At 37.6% G+C, this 20057-nt stretch overlaps 2 protein-coding genes across 4 annotated transcripts; both read left to right on the top strand.

The window, feature by feature from the left end:
* The first annotated feature begins 1214 nt into the window (after positions 1 to 1214).
* On the top strand, positions 1215 to 4058 carry dnal1 (dynein, axonemal, light chain 1). The gene is made up of 8 exons (XM_039673800.2): positions 1215 to 1286; positions 1854 to 1892; positions 2643 to 2752; positions 2870 to 2925; positions 3006 to 3061; positions 3135 to 3261; positions 3537 to 3677; positions 3782 to 4058. The coding sequence occupies exons 1-8, from the start codon at positions 1284 to 1286 to the stop codon at positions 3829 to 3831; spliced, it is 582 nt and encodes a 193-aa protein (XP_039529734.1). The 5' UTR covers positions 1215 to 1283; the 3' UTR covers positions 3832 to 4058.
* A 1210-nt stretch (positions 4059 to 5268) lies between these two features.
* On the top strand, positions 5269 to 15929 carry tedc1 (tubulin epsilon and delta complex 1). 3 transcript variants are annotated; one of them, XM_039674389.2, is made up of 8 exons: positions 5269 to 5469; positions 5885 to 5975; positions 6056 to 6267; positions 7750 to 7926; positions 8028 to 8117; positions 10059 to 10145; positions 13681 to 13887; positions 15400 to 15929. In XM_039674389.2, the coding sequence occupies exons 1-8, from the start codon at positions 5338 to 5340 to the stop codon at positions 15760 to 15762; spliced, it is 1359 nt and encodes a 452-aa protein (XP_039530323.2). In that variant the 5' UTR covers positions 5269 to 5337; the 3' UTR covers positions 15763 to 15929. The 3 variants fall into 3 exon arrangements, with proteins under 3 accessions (XP_039530323.2, XP_088976589.1, XP_088976588.1); XM_089120463.1 differs by lacking the exon at positions 5269 to 5469 and adding an exon at positions 5617 to 5637; XM_089120462.1 differs by lacking the exon at positions 5269 to 5469 and adding an exon at positions 5623 to 5653.
* The last annotated feature ends 4128 nt before the right edge of the window (positions 15930 to 20057 follow it).

Genomic DNA, 20057 nt, shown 5'->3' with positions numbered 1-20057 from the left:
CGTATTGATTTGTTTTTAACAGAAGTATTTTAACATGTGAAAAAAAAAATTTGTTTGAAGCCCATAAGTATGACAATTAATTATGACTTTGTATCTCATTATTTACTTTTTTTTGTCATAATTATATTTTATATAATAATTTCAACTTTTTATGTCATAATTAGGCCTATGATGTCGGTGAAGCAAAAATACATTTCACGAAAAAGGATGAGGAATACATGGCCAAGAGTAGATACACTGCTGTTTAAAGCTTTTATTATAGGTCTAAGATATCAGTAAAATTTAAGGACTATACAAAATGCAGAATTTGGAAACCCTTTTATTACAGTGGTGTTTTAATTCTTTTTTTTTTTTTTTTTTTATAATTTATTAAGATATTAGTGGATGACCAATTAGATATTAATCATTTTGTTTATTTTCTTGATATTGATACTGTTTATACTTTTATTATGGGTATGATTTTATTAACCCATATTATTTTTATACTCTACAAACTGTATATTCTATCCTCATACACTAAACCTGGCCAGCACAGAAAACTTTCTGCATGATTTTCAAGCCATTTAAATTACAAGGTCTCAGGAAATGTTCTTATAAACACATAATGCCATTGTAATACCCATGTCTTAATATAAACACACAGAGAGAGAGAGAGAGAGAGAGAGAGAGAGAGAGAGAGAGAGAGAGAGAGAGAGAGAGAGAGAGAGAGAGAGAGAGAGAGAGAGAGAGAGAGCGCAATCATTGTTACATCACTCCCACCCAGTGGTCTGACTGTGGAATCACACCATGAACCTCTCATTGGGTTTTATCAACTTGAAACAGGACAGACACACAAATCCTATTTTTTACAGTCTATGCACAAATCGTACGGAATTACATTAGTATTCAATGCAAAGGTTTGTACATTATAAAAAGCAAAAATATGTCTAATAGCAAATAAAAACAGACTTATATGAATTATAGGGTATGCTGCTAAAATGTGAATACAAACACGAAAAATACTGAGAATAAAATATAAAGAACATTAAATGAAGGTCTTATTATTGTGGTGGTCTTATTATTGTGAAGATGTATTATTTATAGGTTTATTTATACTTTTCTATTTACATTGCAGTGGCATCTAACGATTAAGGCAATATAATTATTAAGTCAGTTGTCTATTCTAATGGCAACGAGACCAGCGCGATGTTTGTGTTGTCAGGCGGATTCCTTGCTCGTTGGAAGCATCACTTTGCGCACGCGCTTTGCGTCAGGGTAGTTCCATAGCAACCGTAAAGAACAACATGGTGAGTTCCCATCCTGTTTGTGCCTTTAAACGCTTGTTATGCAATGTTAATGGGTGCATTATTACATTGTTCTAAATAAGGAAAACTAGCGCTTGCTGTTTATAATGAAAAGATGACATTACTCAGGCTGCAAATACAAGCTGCTTCAATGGTCATCACTTGAGTCAGGGAGTTGCAGCAGATAAACATTAAACGTTAGCCGCCTTGCTAGCTGTTAGACATTAGCTGGTTAGGTTTAAATGTGCAAAGTTATTTGCTTGTTAGGTATTAAACTTAGTATAAATATTAGGTTAAGGTGCAAAAATTATAACAGACTACATATGATGTCAATGTACTGTCTAGGATAGGGAGCTTTTTGTAAGTTAGCATGTGACGTTATTCATTAGACTAACGTTAGGGAGCTGGTGAATTTAATAACATAAGGTTGCATAACGTTAACTGAATTGTTTTCCCTACATTTTGTTATTGTTTTTGTTTCCAGCTATTAACTATGTTTTTGACATGACAATGACGATAAACTTCCCCTTACCTTGCTGTGAGTGACTAATCAGTTATGTGTGTTTTTAGGCAAAAGCAACAACTATTAAAGAGGCCCTGGTGAAATGGGTAAAACATTTATTACTAATTTAGTTTGTAGAATAACTTTTTTCAAGTTTTAAAGGGACAGTTCACCCAATAATGTCATTAATTACTTACCCACGAAATGTCGTTCCAAACCTGTAAGACTTTCATGAAGATCTTTTTGATGAAATCTGAGAGCTTTCTGTCTCTCCATTGACAGCTACGCAATTGACACTTTGACATTTCAAAAAGTTCATAAAGAGATCGAGTCCAAACGAATTATGCGGTTTAGTCAAAATTTTCTAGACACACGATCGCTGTATATGATGAACAGATTGAATTTAGGCTTTTATTGACATATAAACATTCATATACACACCAGTTGTGGTAAACAGAAGCTCAAGTATGTTCGCTTGATGTGTGAGAACCAATGAGGTTCATTCTCGTGTTACACGTCAAGCAGGTTCGGATGATTCTCTTTTTATGTTCACTAATCATTGTTTATATGTTAATAAAAGCCTAAATTCAATCTGTTCATCATTTAAGGCGATTTACATTTAAAACGATCTTGGTGGTTGTTGCGTAGCTGTCTATAGAGGGTCAGAAACCTCTCAGATTTCATAAAAAAGATCTTCATTTGTGTTCCAAAGATGAACGAAAGTCTTACAGGTTTGGAACGACTTGAGGGTGAGTGATAATGACAGAATTAACCCATTAGACATTCCTAGTATAAACTGAAGGTTATTTTCTGTGTACTATTAATTATGTTTATTGATTTCACTTGGTTGTTACAAGGAGGAGAAAACAGGCGAAAAAGCGAGCGAGGCCACGGCAGTAAAGCTTTATGGTCAGATCCCCCCCGTTGAAAAAATGGACGCATCTCTCTCTAATCTTACCAACTGCGAGTGAGTCTAAATATACAACTCCAATTTTTTTGTGTATTTTCTCTTTAACCATCTTCCATGTGAGTCATATATAATAACTCCCTAAAATATCTTCATTGCAAATTCTGTCCTGCCTAGGAGATTATCCCTGTCTACAAACTGTATTGAAAAAATTGCCAATTTGAATGGTCTAAGTAAGTACTCCCTTCAGATGCAAAGCTGTCAACTGCATTCGTCATGATTGCATAACAGTTTATTTACATTTTTCTCCCAGAGAACCTTAAGATATTGTCCTTGGGGCGGAATTACATCAAAAACCTTAATGGACTTGTAAGTAAAGGAACAGAACATTATCGCTTGAAGAATTCAGAGATAATTCACACAGCTCTTATGTCCCCCACAGGAGGCAGTAGGTGATACTCTGGAGGAGCTGTGGATCTCTTATAACCTCATAGAAAAGCTGAAGGGAATTCACGTCATGAAAAAACTCAAAGTGTTATATATGTCCAACAACTTGGTCAAGGAATGGGGTGAGCATGGGAAATAGACTCACCTGAGAGTCTGATAGCAGCTTAGTCAGGGTACTTAAAGGGATAGTTCACCCATCATTGACATTTACTCACCCTCAAGTTGTTCCAAACCTGTATGAATTTCTTTCTTCTGCTGAACACAAAATAAGATATTCTGAATATGGTTATCCAAACAGTTGATGTACCTCATTGCCTTCCATAGTGATGAGTGAAGAATTTTCATTTTTGGGTGAACTATCCAGGATGATGAGTTTATGAGGCTGTTTGTTCCTTAGGGGAGTTTCTGAAGATGGCAGATCTTCCATCATTGGTGGACCTTGTCTTTGTGGGAAACCCATTAGAAGAAAAGTATGCCGCTGAAGGCAACTGGATAGAGGAGGCTACCAAGAGGCTTCCCAAACTTAAAAAGCTAGATGGTAAGTGTCATATTTGTGATGACATGAAAAAAAACAAAAAAAACATCATATGTTAATAAGGCCATGGTTGCAAAAAATGGATTCCTCGTCATTTTCATTTTTAGGGAACCCTGTCATCAAACAAGAAGAGGAGGAAGCTGAAGGAGAGAGTTAATGCAATTTTTTACACATTTTATTGTTCAAACACCAGCATTTTTACTTTTAAAAGTCTGTGCAATATTTGCATTTTAGGTGTATTTATTAAAAATAAAGATAAAAAGCTAAATCAATTTTCTAGAGCTTTAACACTATTTGAATAGATCTGAAAAGCACACACTTGAACCATGTTTTGTTAGCCTCGGCACAAGCAGAGATACACAATCATAATTTATGGGTTGTGCAGAAGGACATATAGGATGGTACTAATTACACTATAATAAGAAATGATGCATTTCATTGTTACCTCAATAATTTTTCTACTTGATCTAACCCTTAAAAATCACTTTATTAATTTAATATAACTTAATTCAGTCATATTGAATCATATTTTTTACTTGAATTACCAGTTAATTCATGTTACCACATGAAGGACATATTAAAAGTTAAGAAAGTTAATGACTAAACTTTTTGATGTTGTGCTTTTCAGAGTGACCAATGCTAAAATGTAACGGTAAAATACAAGCCAGTGATATTAAAGCAAGTACAAAACTGGATGGATACTATCAAGGGTATGACAGAGACTATAACCTTTAACCTCTTTAATAGTGGTGCTATTCTTTAGTCTCTATTAGAAAAAAAAAATCTATGTTTCTATTAATTTATATTCATAATGTTCATTAATGACTATCAAAATGACCACTTTTTTAATAATTACTGTAAGCAAAACTCCTAATTAATAGGCATTATTCTGTTATCATACAGTTTCATTACCAAGTGTATTGTTAACACATTACATTGTATATGTGGTACTTATAACAATTTGCACAATGAGAGTAATCGAACAGTTTGTAGCATGTCTTGTGGCCAAATAAAGGCACCATAATTAATTTTGTAATTAAAAAGTTAACAATTTTATGAATGTGTTTAAAATTTTATATTTACAATTTTAAGCATGTTTTAACATTTTTTGACCCCTGTACATGTTAACTGTTTTTGTTTACTGTTTCACAATGAAAAAATAAACTATTTTGTCCTCTGCGCAAAAGTTATATTGTTATCTTTTCAAATCATATTATTATATATTACATTATCATTAATGTTATATAGGCCCTAGCATTCAATTTTTTTTCATTTATGGGGTCAACAACAGAAGGGGGCAGTAAAGTTCTTAAGAAGTAAAGTTGTACAAGTCCAACTTTACCCATATAGACCTAACATTATGAGGAAATGCTGTTCCCTTTAATTTAGATCATTTGAGAATTAATTTCTGCATTTTAAATATACAGCAATGGAATCATAAATGAAATATACAAACATTAAATCAAGAGTTATGCAGTGTTTCTGCAGTTTTAATGCAGACGTCATCGTGGTGGGCTGCCTACAATTCCTATTGGTCAGGATTCACGTCAATCATGAAGCGCGCCAAAACAGCAACTAATCAAAACGACGTAAATATCACCCAACTAGGAAGTGGCTGTTGCCTAACGACCATCAAGACTGTCAACATACTACACGAAGAAAAATGCAGCGCGAAAAGAGTGTTAAAGTGAAAGAAGTAATCACTTCTCTCTGCAAACTACTGTCTGGGTTAAGCATCGAGTCGATCCCGACAGCCGAGGCTTTCAGGAGAGCCAAATTCAATAGAGAAGATTCGGTAAGATCTACACGGGTGGCCCTTTCTGTTATTTCCTGCCAAAGTGCGGTGTGTGTGTGTGTGTGTGTGTGTGTGTGTGAGAGAGAGAGAGAGAGAGAGAGAGAGAGAGAGAGAGAGAGAGAGAGAGAGAGAGAGAGAGAGAGAGAGCGTGAGCGCCTGTACCCTATGGTGTGTACACACTATGGTAACATCATGTAAATAATATCTATCTATCTATCTATCTATCTATCTATCTATCTATCTATCTATCTATCTATCTATCTATCTATCTATCTATCTATCTATCTATCTATCTATCTATAATGAAATGTAACCATCTGATACCCTTATTGTACTATGGTACTTTAGTATAGATAAGTCATCGTTAACTAGATAAACCTTGCTTAGTGTGCCCATAAATATGCTTTTCTTTCAGGCACTGGACATGTGGAGTTTGTTATGTAGGCTTCTGCAGAGAGCCTTTGCACTGGATTGTGCGTGCCACTGCCAGCACTCTAAAGACTTTGGTAAAATTTATCATTACCCATAAATGCAGTCCATGTGCTATTCATTATTGTTTGTACAACCAACAGTGTTGTGCTTGCAGACATGCAGATGCTGTTTGTGAGGAGTGCTCTGTGGCACTGTGGCTATGGGGCCCCGTGGGTGTTGGGGCCCCTGCCCCCCAGTCGCATAGACGAGGTGGGGAGCCGAGATCTGCTCCTGGCGTTCGGCTGGGTGCTGTCATCTGGGAATCTGTTGGACTTCCTGCTGGCAGAGAAGCTTCATCAGTTAGACATGCTCTCATCTGCACCAATGGTGAGACCTTGAGTTTTGTTGATCAGATCAAGGGCGAGATGACTCATTTTAACAGTTGCTTTTCTCTGGATGCTAAACAATAAGGTTTTGTGAATGAACAGTTGTCATGTTGCAAGTTAGTACATCAAATTCTATTCTATATAAGGCCAGCAGAGGGCAGATTAACACTGTATTTTATGCACAGTGATGCACACAGACAGGACATGAATTTCGACCTGTTATTCTTTAATAAAAACTACAGTGTTGTTATTGAAATCATATCAGCGGCCTCCTAAGAAGAACATTACACAAAACTGAGACACTAAACAATTAACTTCTGGTTCTGTTTGCTCTTGGTTGACTAATCTAATTGACTTTCTAATAAAAAGCAATCATGAATGGAACACAATGTATAAAATCCTGTTTGCCTTTAAGATCAATTTTAAAGCTGTTTCACTCTTTTTAAAAGTCTAATTGGTTAAGACCTAAAACTTTAATCTAATGAAGACTTTCTAAGAGGCAGTTTAATCTGTTTCAATGGTGCTTGCTAAGTCAAGCATCACTATTGCTCATACATAGGATTCATTATATTAACCTTAAGTATACATCAGCCTGTAACTCATCCCACACGGTTTGTACAACAGTCATGAGGAGAAGTGTGCTTTTATGATTCAAAGCATTTCAACAAAAAAACTAAAAACAAAAAAAACTCCCAAACTTACTATATTTACGAAGCAGAATATCAGAGACTTTAAGGTTTGCTCTTTTGTCTTGTAAGCTAGTTAGCTAGCAACCACTCAGAACACCCTGATCTGTTCCTGGGGGTTTTCCACTCATGAAAACTCAGTGAACTGGTTAAAAAAATATCAAGATCTGTTATTTGATACCAGCGTTTACACATTTTAGGAGGAAAAATGGAGTGTTGCACTCAGTGTTGCATTGTTCTTAAAACAAGTGCTGCATTCATCTACATCTGTATGGTGTTTTTATATACGTGCACATAAATCAGCATAGCATATTGAGCACGAAATCAGAATAGTAGTAATGCCATAAATTCACCTTTGCCATCACAGTAATGCATTGCATTTTAAAACATGTTAAAATAGTGAGGTTATTTTGAATTGTAATCATTTCAAAATATTACCGTTTTACTGTATTTTTAAAGTTTTAATTTTATAAACAATTGCTGAAAGCATCACTTTAAAATAATTTGTAATAATATACAATAGATATAAAATCTTCTTCTTTCAACAGCCTAAGTTGTGATTTCTGTTTTATGGGTTTAACAAAGCAAAAGCAAAATCTCCCCTGAAACCAGCTTGGGGTTCATGTCTCTCCTGAGGTTATATCATAAAACCTTTGATCTACTGAAGATTGTCTTTATCTTTATTTTTGTGTTGTAGGATTTGTTCTTTTTGCCTCTAGGTGTTGTTTCAGCATTAATAAAATGATTCTTGAAAGCTATTGTAATGATTTTTCCTAATATGTTTGCGGACATGTAAGATCCCCCAAGGTCTAACTCACGGACAGGATGACGTTGTGACATATGGACCAGGAGAGGATACCACAGTAAAGACGGATCATTTACTACAGGCACTCCAGTGGCAATATGGGAAATTGAGGCTCCAGTGGAAGAGCTTACTTTCAGCCCAGGAAGAGTGGTCTAAATTCACTCATAGGGCAAGTCACTTGATTTTATAGCCTAATAAAACGTATGAAAACAGCGTATTTGGATGTAAATGCAGAAATGAAATAATATATCCTGTGATTGCTTTCTCTAGGTTATCTCCAACATCAGCCCCTCTGCTGCTTGTCAGCCTCATTTCACTGGTTCCCATCACAGCAACACGACATCAAGTGCACTTGACAAGGTGACATGAAAACACTAGAACATTTTAATGAAATATTGGCATGAGATCATGTAGGTCTTAGGATTTCTGCATTAAACACTAGGCAAGTGTTATGAGTTCAGCCACTGATCATTGTTATTACATGACAAGTGACACTTTTACTATATTAGATTCTCTCCAGAGATTTCTCATCGCATTTGTATTCCTTTGGTGTATGTTAAGTGCTTCTATCCGTCATCAGAGCATATGGTGATCAGCGCTTGATAATAACTGCCGTAAGCTAGGTAACAAGCTCATTTCAATCGGCGAATGATTGCACGCAGCTGTCAATGTGTTTTTCATCCCCTGGCTTTTTCTGGAGAAGGCTGTAATGAAGCATCCACCTCTATGTGCCGCCCTGTTCTTTGGTGTGACAGATTGACAAGGTGGGAAATCCTGCTTGTTTGAAGAGTGTGGATCTTGATCTTTAAAGTCAAAAGGCCTACACTTTCCTGTTCCCTTCCTTCTCCATTACTCTTTAGAGGCTTTGTAAGAGTATTTTATCTCAGAGAAAAAGTCTCCCTCCTGACGTCTAATGAAGGGGTCGTTCTTGTCAGGCAGGTTGTTTTGAGTGCCTTAAAAAGAGTGTAAAGGGATGAGTGGGATATAGGGAAAGTGAGTGAAAGATGAGAAAAAGACATTGTGAGTTTTTGTGGTTTTAAATGCTGCTACCTAGGTCTTTTTTTTCCCAATCAGAGGAAGGTTTATTTCAAACAGCCATTGTAGCAAGTAGAGGCAAAATGAGTACTGTAGTGCAAGAATTATAATACAATAATAAACCCAATCATTGCATTTTTTTTCCAGTTATTTGCTACTTGAACAGGATGAATTATGTTTTTATTCATGAGAACCCATTATTGTAATAATACACAGAAATAGTTATCCATTTATCAATTTTCCACAACAATAATAAGCAGCACAAACTTTTTTTCCATCATTGATAATGATAAGTAATGTTCTTGAGCACCAAATCAGCATAACAGAATCATTTCCGAAGGATTATGTGACTCTAAAGACTGTGTACTCAGTCTTTAGATTTAAAAATGTGTTTTTAAATTGTAAAAGTATTGCACAATATTACTGTTTTTACTCTATTTTTGATCAAATGAATGCAACTCATTTTAATAAAACCAATATAATTAAGCAAATGAAATTGTTTTTGTGTAATTGCACAGCAAACTCAGGTTCAGTCCTGAAATAGTGCCATTTTGCACCTGGTTAGGAGTATTATGTACTGCCTTACAAATAGTAACACTTGTAGCAGGCATGAAATTTGCATACTGACACATCATTTGTCAACTTAATGGCATCACTATTATATTAGATGTATTACCAGTGTTCAATTCTTTTTGTAGGGCTCACTACTCATGTTAGTGAAGGTTTGGGACTACACATTCTTTTGGTGATATCAGCCAGTCAGACTTTACAGTAATTAATTAGTCATCATGTGGCTCCGATAATTGGCTCAGAACAACCTAGCAGCAGCAGAACCAAGTGCCCATGAGCAAATATGGGGGGCGGGTCTTGCTTCTTAATAATAGTTATTCTAGACCTTCGTCTGAGTGTGTGAACTATACAATGTGGGATGTGTTCTGACACAGGCTATAGATCACTCTTCTCAAGCCGTGTAAGTCATGGTGGGCAGCTCAGGGATTTCTCCCTCCCCATTGCCCTTCAGCCTGTGTGGGGTGCCGAGAGGAGTTATCAGCCTAAAGTCCCTTGAGTGCTTCTGTCTAACCGCAGAGATGTGAGGTATTAGCTGAGCTCCTACAGGGAAAAATTTGCCCCTGAGTACAGATCAAAGCGGCTGCCAAGTGTGCACAGTACTGTACTTGCACTGTAGAACCGCTGCGGTTTTATTGTTTTAAAAACAGCAGTGCTACCCTGCGTGTAATCAGGATTTCTTGTTACATTTTATTTCAGGAGCTGGAGCGGATACAAGCGCTGAATGGAATTCTGGAGCTGTATCTGGATTGGAAACTCCACGAGCCTTTATTCTGGTGCTGGATGGTACGTATGCTTTGTTCCATTGAGTTTCAAACTCGCACTCTTTTATCTGATATTCTGTTTGTTCATGCTGTCACATCGCTGTTCAGCCCCAGGTATTTATGCATGGCTAGTTCATTGAGAAAGATGTGGGAGTTTTTCAACACCGCCATATTAGCTTACTCTGAAAAGTTACCAATGACGCAAAATCTAATATGTATATTACCCCAGTGTTGTGCGAGAGCCAGACTGGCGGTCTTCCCGCAGTAATCTTGTCCAGCTTTGAGTTGTCACTCACAGTGATGCACTAGTGCTCCAGGACTCTGAATCTGGCAGACAAGAGCCCTCACTCATGCTGGCTCCTCTCCAATTTGAAATGAAGTTGTAAAGAAGTCCCTGGCTAGCAGGAGTGGGTCCTGAGCACTTGGCATGGGATTCATTTTTCTCTCACAGTGTGCATTTTGAAGTAAAAATGGATGTTTTAACTGCTATTCAGTAAGAGTGGTGAGCTCATGGGTGTCTTTGAGTTAGACAAATGGTGGAGGGCTTTTGTGTTCCCACTTCCAGCGCATCAGACTATTGAAATGATTACTTTTCTCTTACAATTCTGTTATGTTGAACCTCAATAGAAGTCGATAAAAGTCAAACAATCAGAATAAAGCACTTTGAGAGGTTTCACTGAATTACAATAACCACTATCTAATTGAGTTGTAGAAATACATTAAACCTTGTTAATCCAATTTTTGGTTCTTTTTAGTAAGAAATTCAATCTAGACTTTTAAAACGCAGACAAAAGTTCCCCGGTCCAAAGAACAGGAAGAAAAGGAATGGAAATCAAATAGCATGCCCACTGCGTCAATGGGAAATCTATAGTCCTTGATGAAAGCCAAACATTTTTGGGATGGAGTGGTTTTTGGGCAGGATTGTTCTGTCACTGTTCAGACAAGAGGGATGGAAGCAAGCTTCAGCTATTGGTTGAGCCGCTGTTGAATAGCACAGGTTCTTAGGGACCGTTCGGTATTTATTGAAAAGGCCACCGGAGGAAAATAGGGGAGGGTCAACAAAGAATAAAAATTCTTTTTTAATATTAGTTTCCATTCTTAGTGTGTTTCCACAACAATGTTAGTGAGTTAATCTACTGAAATTGCCACCATAACAGTGGAGTATGATGTGTTAGATGTAGGGATTCCACATTTTTGAATTACTATTAGTATTATTTGAAGTTTACATAATAAAATACGTAGAAAAAAAACGAGTTGAGGATAAATTCTTTAAAATTGGGCAATTCCAGCACTATGGATGTGCCATTTGCAGATTTCCATTACACGAGAGTAGATGAAACCTCTCTAAGTGCTTTATTCTGATTGTTTGACTTTTATCGACTTCTATTGAGGTTCAACATAACAGAATTGTAAGAGAAAAGTAATCATTTCAATAGTCTGATGCGCTGGAAGTGAGAAAACAAAAGCCCTCCACCATTTATCTAACTCAAAGACACCCGTGAGCTCACCACTCTTACTGAATAGCAGTTAATAAAGGAGTCCAGACATTAGAAAAATATCTGTCTACACATTTATACACTTTATATTCAATATGAGGGAAATACACATGTGATGTGACACAAAAAATCCTAGTAATTCTATAAACTAGGCTGAGCTACACGTATGAACTACGTGTTTCGTGTTTTCATTCGCATTTATGAGGGGAAAAAAATGTTACAGTTCTCCGTTACGGACATGACGGCTCAGAAAGTGCCTTTAAAACTTGCACAGAGACCTCAAACAGAAAAGCACAAAGCCTTTCTTTAAAGTGAATTTCATTTTTTATTATTTGTATCTTAATTTTAATCAATGTTTCATCAACCAATTGCCTGGATTTAATAAATAAGAAGTATTTCTTATTTATTTAAGTCCGGTTTGTGAACTGGACTCTTGTCTAATAAATGAACCGAAACTCAGCGTATATAGCCTAAGGTAGGCTACTTGCCTCACAGACCTGATAAATATATAGAAAGCTTGAAATGTCTACTTTTTAACTGAACAATTCAAAACCAAAGAAAACAGACTACAGATTGCTCTCTGCTTATGTAATCCGTATGGAATGTGCATTTCTCTCTGGCGAGTTCACTACTGCGAAGATCGAGAGTCAACATCACCAACTTCATTTTTGCAGTCGACACTGACAAAGACTTGTTTATCAATAAACAATTAAGATGTCTCCTTGCTATATTTGACATATTCATAATCATTACTTTTGCCAGTTCTTTGTGGCAGCTTTTAGATACTTCATTAGCAGCACCACCCTAACATGTTACATGAACGCGTCACCACTGCATCAGCACTGAAAACATGATTTTTCAAATCAAAAATCGTGATACGAACCGAATGGTAGGTTTTGTCTATCGTTATAGCCCTAGTGAGATGAGAAAGCAGGAGTTTAGTCATTTGTCATGGTTGTAAAAAAATCAATGGCCATCTGAACATTTTGCCAAGCGCAAACCAGTACAGGAGTAATCAATAAATTAAAAAGTCATGCCTTTTTTCACAATCATTTTGGAGGGTCATAGAAAAAAAAATATTGCTGGCGAAGAGGGTCTTTTTTGACTACAGATCTCAAATCTCCTCCAATATCCCCTTAAATAAAAAAACGAACAGTCCCTTAGAGAATCGATTTAATTTGGGGGTTCTCGCACAAAGTCTGACTTTGAGAAAACTGGAAAACACTTTGACGGTTATTCTGAGTTGTTGGGGCATTTTATAGCTGAACTATTTTAACAAGTAAACAATCAGTCATGCTTGCTGTTATTTTTGCTCATACATAGGGTTTTTAGTTTATTCTAAGCTCCTTTCGCAATAACACCATGGCCTAACCAGATGTAATCCGACAAGCAATTTGTCTGTCCATACATGACAAAATCAATCAAAAATCACTGCCAATCACAAGAGTGTCTTTCTGGTATGTTTTTTAATAGTTTGGTCTTACTGGTAAAACAATAAATATTTTGCTTCCGGCAAATGACCGTATGTCAATTAACAAGAGAGTCGAGTTCCGGTGGAAGGGTAACCTCTGACCCGACGTAGGTCCTCATCTCTTATATCGAAATCCTTCAACAGTTTTCTTTAAAACGCACAGATCGTTGCCAGAAGCCAGTGAATACAGATTTAGTTTGATTATAAGCTTTAAGGGTTTTTTCCCAATATTATGACACCCTAGTCAAAATACAGAAACTACAGTACAGATCTGAAGACACCCTTTTAGCCATTTGCATGTCTAAGCAGTCGCACCCCTCATTCCTTTAAAAAAAAAAAATGTAAAAACCGAGTTGAATTGTGGTTGATTGCACATTAAAGAGAAACCTGATGAATAAAAACTACACAGTAAGCATGTTTTGGTTGTAAATGAGAACCGGCAGCAAACTAAGCGCTCTGATAGCTTTTTAGTTAATGAATCCAAAGAGATATATTACTTTTAGCAGAACTAACTGATCTGGCATGTTTTTTTTTTTTTTTTTAGCACAGTGCATCTCAATTGACGCAAAAGTGCCATTGTCTCCATGCAGGACAGTGTGATTGACAGCTCCCTCGCCAGTGTGTCTGAGGTGGAGCCTGCCGACTGTCCACCTGGGGAGCGGGCTGTCACGGTGAGGTGTCCTCACAGCAACAAGACCAGGAGAGCAGTCAGACGACTTGACAAGATGCTGCTAAGGCTTCAGACAGACCTGAGAGCCAGAAGAATAGCGCAGTCCACTCTCACACTCACCTCACAGGTAATGACCCGTCAGACCTGCATAAGCGCCGTCGGGAAGGCTTCAACTTATAATAAGACCAGTATTTTACTGCATGAAGTTCATGAAGTTTTAAAATTCAAGCTCTTGTCAGTTTTGGTGCCTGAGATGTTGGAAATCTCAGTTTTAAGATTGATGTTAAACTCAGTCACACATTAAAGGAGTAGTTCACTTTAAAAAAAAACTTTGCTGATAATTTACTCACCCCCTTAAATTTCTTAAAAGAAATGAAGGTTTTTGATAAAAATATTCCATCATTTTTCTCCATATAATGAACTTCACTGGGAACCAAACAGTTCAAGGTCGAAAAGACACTTTCTGTGCAAACTGCAAACTGTTCAAAGGGCTTTAATCTATTCCAGCCGATGAATCAAAATGGTCATTTGGTTCATTCAACAAACAAATTGACTCGGAAAAAGATTAGTTCATTTTGATGAATGAGTTTGAAGAGGAGAGTCACAAACGTGCGTCACAGTACAGAGCAAGGCGAGCATTTGAGCTTATAAAACGTAAACTTGTTATTTTATTTATTAAATGAGCGATCGTTTTGCTTGATAAGACCCTTATTCGTCATCTGGAATCGTTTAAAGCCCTTTGTATGGTTTGCAGTTTGCACTGAAATTGTCTTTTAGACCTTGAACCGTTTGGTTCCCACTGAAGTGCATTATATGGAGAAAAATGCTGGAATGTTTTCATCAAAAACCTTAATTTCTTTTCGACTGAAGAAAGAAAGACAGACAAACATCTTGGATGACATGGGGGTGAGTAAATTATCAGCAAAAAGTGATAAAAAGTGATTAAGTGATTAAAAGTGAACTACTCCTTTAATGTCTTCATCACATCAACCTTGATTTGTCTGTCCGTCCCAACAATACACAAAAAATAGTGACAAAATTGTAATAAAAATAGTGAAGAATTATTATTGTTGATTAAGGACCTATTATTATATATTTGTATTATTATTATCACTACTTTTCTTTGGGTTTTCATAGCTTGCACTTCCTCAAGGAAAATGATTTGTTCTGTGCCTGTGGAACATTACCTGTTCAAAGGTTCTACCGGCAGACTTCAGAGGTGTTAATATCCCGATAATGAGGGGAGCTAAAAGAATTATAAAAACTAGGTCATCTCATCATTGCATTCTTTTATTGCCTGAATAAATTTACTCTTCATTGTATGAAAATCCGATATGGTGGGTCAGATGGATAATTAGGTGGTCTTTGTGATGTGGTTCCAACCACAGATGTAACCTGTAATGATAAATGACCGCCTGCTATGGCTGCGGTCGTATTCTGAATGTCTGAGACTGAATTTTCTTCACATCAATTCTAAACACATTCCTTGTGATGCAAGAGATATACACTGACATTTACACTCCCACGTACTTGATCATCTGGGCTACTGCAATACTTTTCTTTTTGGTATCTTTTGATGTTTGATCAGTATTCCAGTCTGTTGAGATCATCAGTCTTAGCAAGCTCTCTTTCTCATTAGGGGGGACGTCAGGGGGCTTCTCAGCTCTCTGATGGGCAGAGAATGGAGGTGGAGAAGAAGGTTGCAGGTTATCTAGAGGGTCTACATCTTCCTAACACCTCCGCAATCACATCAAGTGGCTTTTTGCCATGTCTCCAAGATCCACAGCCCTCAAAGCCAACTCACAGATTCCACAACGGAGAGCCTGGCCTGGCAGCGACAGCTGGGAAGCTCCAGGCATCGACGGCTCTGGGCGAGCTGAGGGAGAGGGAGGCTGTTCTGCAATGGCAGCTGGACGGGTTGAGGCAAACAATGAGAGTGGACTTGCAGAGACAGGCCAGCACAATAGAGGGGGTGGTTCTCATCCCACCAATTAAGAGATAAACACACTATTTGTGTCATTATATGCACTGGGATCCTGACACAAAACTGGACAAACAGTATTTCTACCCATTTCAAGTTTGCATCAAAGAGAGAATGTATTGCAGTCAATGCCTGCTGCAATGTGAATGTCTATCTTTGGACAATAAAGTAACTTTTTTTAAAGGGAATTTCGTCTATAGTTGAATCATTGCAATGAAGAGGATTGTTTTGAATACTGAAATGCATCAAGCCACACTCGGAAAAACAACTCTAAATATAGCTGCGAGCAGCGATTGCGGGCCCAAGCCGGTGGCACCGCAACCCCGATGCCTTTAGTTACCTAAAGGCACCGGGATGGTGGTACCGCTGGCTTTGGCCCTTTATCGCTGCTCACAGCTATATTTATATTTAATATAAAGCCGGTGGCACCGCCACCTTGGTGCCTTTAGGGTTATTCTGTATGACGTGCAAAAACGTAACCCCCACTTTGACTGTCGAAAAGAAGTGTATTGTAGAGCTTGCATCAATGCGGACTCGATGCGCTGTGCGCTGTAACTCCATGTGGCTTTAAGCGCATCATTCTCCATTCGGGATGCGCATAAGCGTTTTGTGCCACACTGTACTGAGCCTTTCATATCATAATGCAATGACAGATTATTAATTGCCTTTCTTGTTCTGTTCTATCTATTATATGTAGATAATAGATAGGACAGAGCACTAAAAACCTCAAACAAAGCACTAAAAACTTAAGCTGTTTGCTGTGTAGTCTGAGAATGAGCTGTTTGATTTGCACCCTCTTCCTATTCACTGTCCTCCATAAAAACCAGCTATCCAGGTCCATGTTGTTCTAGAAAGTTTGTATGTTGCTGCCTCAATTAACATCTCTGCTATACATTTAAAACATGGCTATATCTAAAATAATTTATCTTTTTGATTTTTGTCATCTTGTTTTTCATGAATATTTTACAACAATACAAAGAGCAATGTGTATTTTCCATTAATATAGTTTGTAATGGCTTTTTTTGTCATAGATTATAATCATATATTTTTTGGATTTGTTATTTATCTTTATAATGAAGTTGTCTGTATTAAGTAGATTGTGTTTAACACACAAGAGTGATTTATTAGTTCAACACATAGTTATAGAAATTCTACTTTATCTAAAAAAAACCCTGCACTTTATACACACACACACACATAAATACATGTAAATAAAAATACCAAAAAAAAAAAAACATCAAATGTGTTTTTAGTCAGAGTATTATTTTATACAGAAACAAATATTTGTAATTCAGATAAGAATGAAGTTAGTGTTTTAAAATCTTAAGGAAAACAAATATATTGAAATATAGCACATGAATTTTAAATTCATTCAACTTCAATTACAAATACAATCTTACTTTTATTTAAAGCAAACTATACATTTAAAAGATGGGGGTTATATGCCTATTTTGTCATTTAAAAATATTGTTATGCAAATTGTTATGCAAAAAGACAAGGACTTAGAGACAAGGACTTGTAGGAAAAATCACAGCCAGCCACACACACACACATAAACACAGACAACAGCCCTCCCCTCCCCACACAGACACACACACACACAGAGAGAGAGAGAGAGAGAGAGAGAGAGAGAGAGAGAGAGAGAGAGAGAGAGAATCGCAGGGGAAATAAATCCATTCAAACTACAATATCTGACTTTCTGTTGCTCAGAGCGAATGACTTTAAATTGGAAAGTTGATCGGCTTGACGAGAACAATATACGTGGTAAGTTTTGTAACTGTAGGTAAATTAAGCAAAGTTATAACACACTTTATGTGTCCTTTTTTAGTCATAAAATTCATTTCCTCGCCACGGCCAGACCGTTCGAGATATCAAAAATCCGTCCGGAATTGAGCATCCTCAATGTCTTGACTTCATGCACACCGAGTTTGGTTGTGATTGGTAAACACATGCATTGTGATTTGATGTATTTCTCCTAGGACAATTATTCAAACAACCCATAATTCATAATTCATAAATAACTTCCATTTGAACTGTCATAAAACTTAGAGCACGAAAGTTGTTTGGCCTGATGTGATCTATAATTGTACCGAGTTTCATATTAATTCATGCAAGTGTGTTTGATTTATGGTCAAATGTTCGAATCCCAGTCCAGGGGGCGCTGTCGAGCCGCCCTGCCACGCCCGGTTACCAGCTTCAGCCCGGCCCTGATGGCCATGGGTTCTGACCCGTGTGCAAAGTTTCAAGAGTTTTCGAGGATGTTAAGGCCCCCGAAAATGCCAGAGAAGTCGCACACAGCAAATAAAGGGTTAAAATTAACCTGACAGGCGCCCCTCCTCTCACTCACACAGAGGGACACTGAGACACTGTTTGAATGTAGAGAAAATCTCAGAATTTTGCCAAACATATCTGACTTTCTGTGGGTCCTAGCTAATGAGTGTCAATTAGAAAGTTGTCCGGCTCGAGGAGTACAATATACATACCGATTTTTGTAACTGTAGATAAAACTAACAACCCCACTTTTGTCAAAAGGTGGCGCTACTGAGCCCTCACCACGCCCGTTTCTGAAACTTTGCACATGTCTACTGGCTAATAAATGTGAGGTGTCTGTCGAGTTTCATGCAATTTAAAGCATGCTAAGGGTCTCAAAAGCATCCTAAAAGAATGGTAAAGTTTGATGCGTCGCCACGGCAACAGTTTCAAAGATATCAAGAATCCATTCACAGGTCTACATCTGCCCTATGTTTACATTATACAGATGAAGTTTGAAGCAAATCGGGTAAAAATAAAAGGGTGATATCAAAGCATTTTGAAAGTGACACACTTCCTGCTGCCAGTTGGTGGCGCTATAACTTTGACTCACAATAGTCACATCCATGTGATCGTCCTCTTACAGCGAACACACTGCTGAAGTTTCATCAAGATCAGTTAATGTATGCTGAAGTTATAACACACTTCCTGTTTCACGTTTCTCGCCATGATTTCGTTTCCTCGCCACGGACAAACCGTTCGAGATATAAAAAATCCCCTCGCAAACTTTCATCCTCAATGTCTTGACTTCACGCTGACCGAGTTTCGTCGAATTTGGATCAAAGCTCTAGGAGGAGTATATGACATTCCATTGCGAGCGTTTTACAAACAAACCTCAATAGCCGACTTCCTGTTGGGCTGGGGTAAAAAGTAAGAGCGCGAGGTATAGATGAAACGATGAGATCAACATGTGTACCGAGTTTCATATTATTACATACAAGCGTGTTTGAGTTATGGACCAAGTGTTCGGACCCCGTTCCAGGGGGCGCTGACGAGCCGCCCTACCACGCCCGGGTACCAGCTTCAGCCCGGCTCTGATGGCCGCGGGTTCTGACCCGTGTGCAAAGTTTCAAGAGTTTTCGAGCACGTTAAGGGCCCCAAAAGTGCCCAAAAGGTAGCAAAATAATAAATATAGCTGCGAGCAGCGATGGCGGGCCCAAGCCGGTGGCACCGCAACCCCGGTTCCTTTAGTTACCTAAAGGCACCCGGGTAGCGGTGCCGAAGGCTTTGGCCCTTTTATGATTAAATGTTAAAACGGCTTGCCATACTCTGTCATTTCGACTAGTCACAATTATGTTACAGATGTCTTAAATGATAATACAAACTATCCAAAATGTAATTACGAATAGACAGAAAGACGTTGTTGATATCTACAATGTTAATTCCGGACAGGCAAACTTAGCTTTTAAATGTTAAAAGGGCTTGCCATACAGGGACGTAGGCTCAGAGAGAGGCTCACCATATTCAAACCAAAATATCTGACTTCCTCTTGGTCCGAGCTAATGACTATGTATTAGAAAGTTGTCCGGCTTGAGGAGTACAATGTATATACCGATTTTTGTAACTGTAGATAAAACTAACAACCCCACTTTTGTCAAAAGGTGGCGCTATTTAGTCCTTGCACATTGCCCGTTTCTGAAACTTTGCACGTCTACTGGCTAATAAATGTGATGTATCTGTTGAGTTTCAAGCAATTTCAATTTCAATTTGACTGTTGAAAAGAAGTGCGCCGATTAGATACTCAGGATCGGTATCGGCTCTGACACTGCCATCTTTGACGAGGCTGATTCAAATTCTATATTGTGCATATACTATTCTGTTAGGCACAAAGGCACAAAAACTTTCTAAAGTACCATAAAGTTTTTGTGTACTGTATTATTAGTGTTCTGAAGCTATTATGTGATATAGAAATTAATATTTAAGTCATTAAATTCAAGAACACAAACTTTTCCCTCTCTGCGCCTGTCAGTCATTCTCCATTCAGCATTCAAACAGCACGTCACATT

Source organism: Pimephales promelas, chromosome 15, assembly GCF_988280905.1.
Source record: "Pimephales promelas chromosome 15, fPimPro1.hap1.1, whole genome shotgun sequence".
Classification (NCBI taxonomy): Eukaryota; Metazoa; Chordata; class Actinopteri; order Cypriniformes; family Leuciscidae; genus Pimephales; species Pimephales promelas.
Note: the sequence above shows the minus strand (reverse complement) of the source record. Positions and strands in the feature narration are given on the sequence as shown.

Excerpts from the sequence above, each read along its gene's own strand:
- dnal1 (XM_039673800.2), top strand. Across the intron at positions 3,062-3,134 it reads TCAAAAACCTTAATGGACTT|GAGGCAGTAGGTGATACTCT; the intron begins GTAAGTAAAGGA and ends TGTCCCCCACAG. Across the intron at positions 3,678-3,781 it reads CAAACTTAAAAAGCTAGATG|GGAACCCTGTCATCAAACAA; the intron begins GTAAGTGTCATA and ends TTTCATTTTTAG.
- tedc1 (XM_039674389.2), top strand. The coding sequence starts at position 5,338 with ATGCAGCGCGAAAAGAGTGTTAAAGTGAAAGAAGTAATCACTTCTCTC. Across the intron at positions 10,146-13,680 it reads CTTTATTCTGGTGCTGGATG|GACAGTGTGATTGACAGCTC; the intron begins GTACGTATGCTT and ends GTCTCCATGCAG. Across the intron at positions 13,888-15,399 it reads CTCTCACACTCACCTCACAG|GGGGGACGTCAGGGGGCTTC; the intron begins GTAATGACCCGT and ends CTTTCTCATTAG.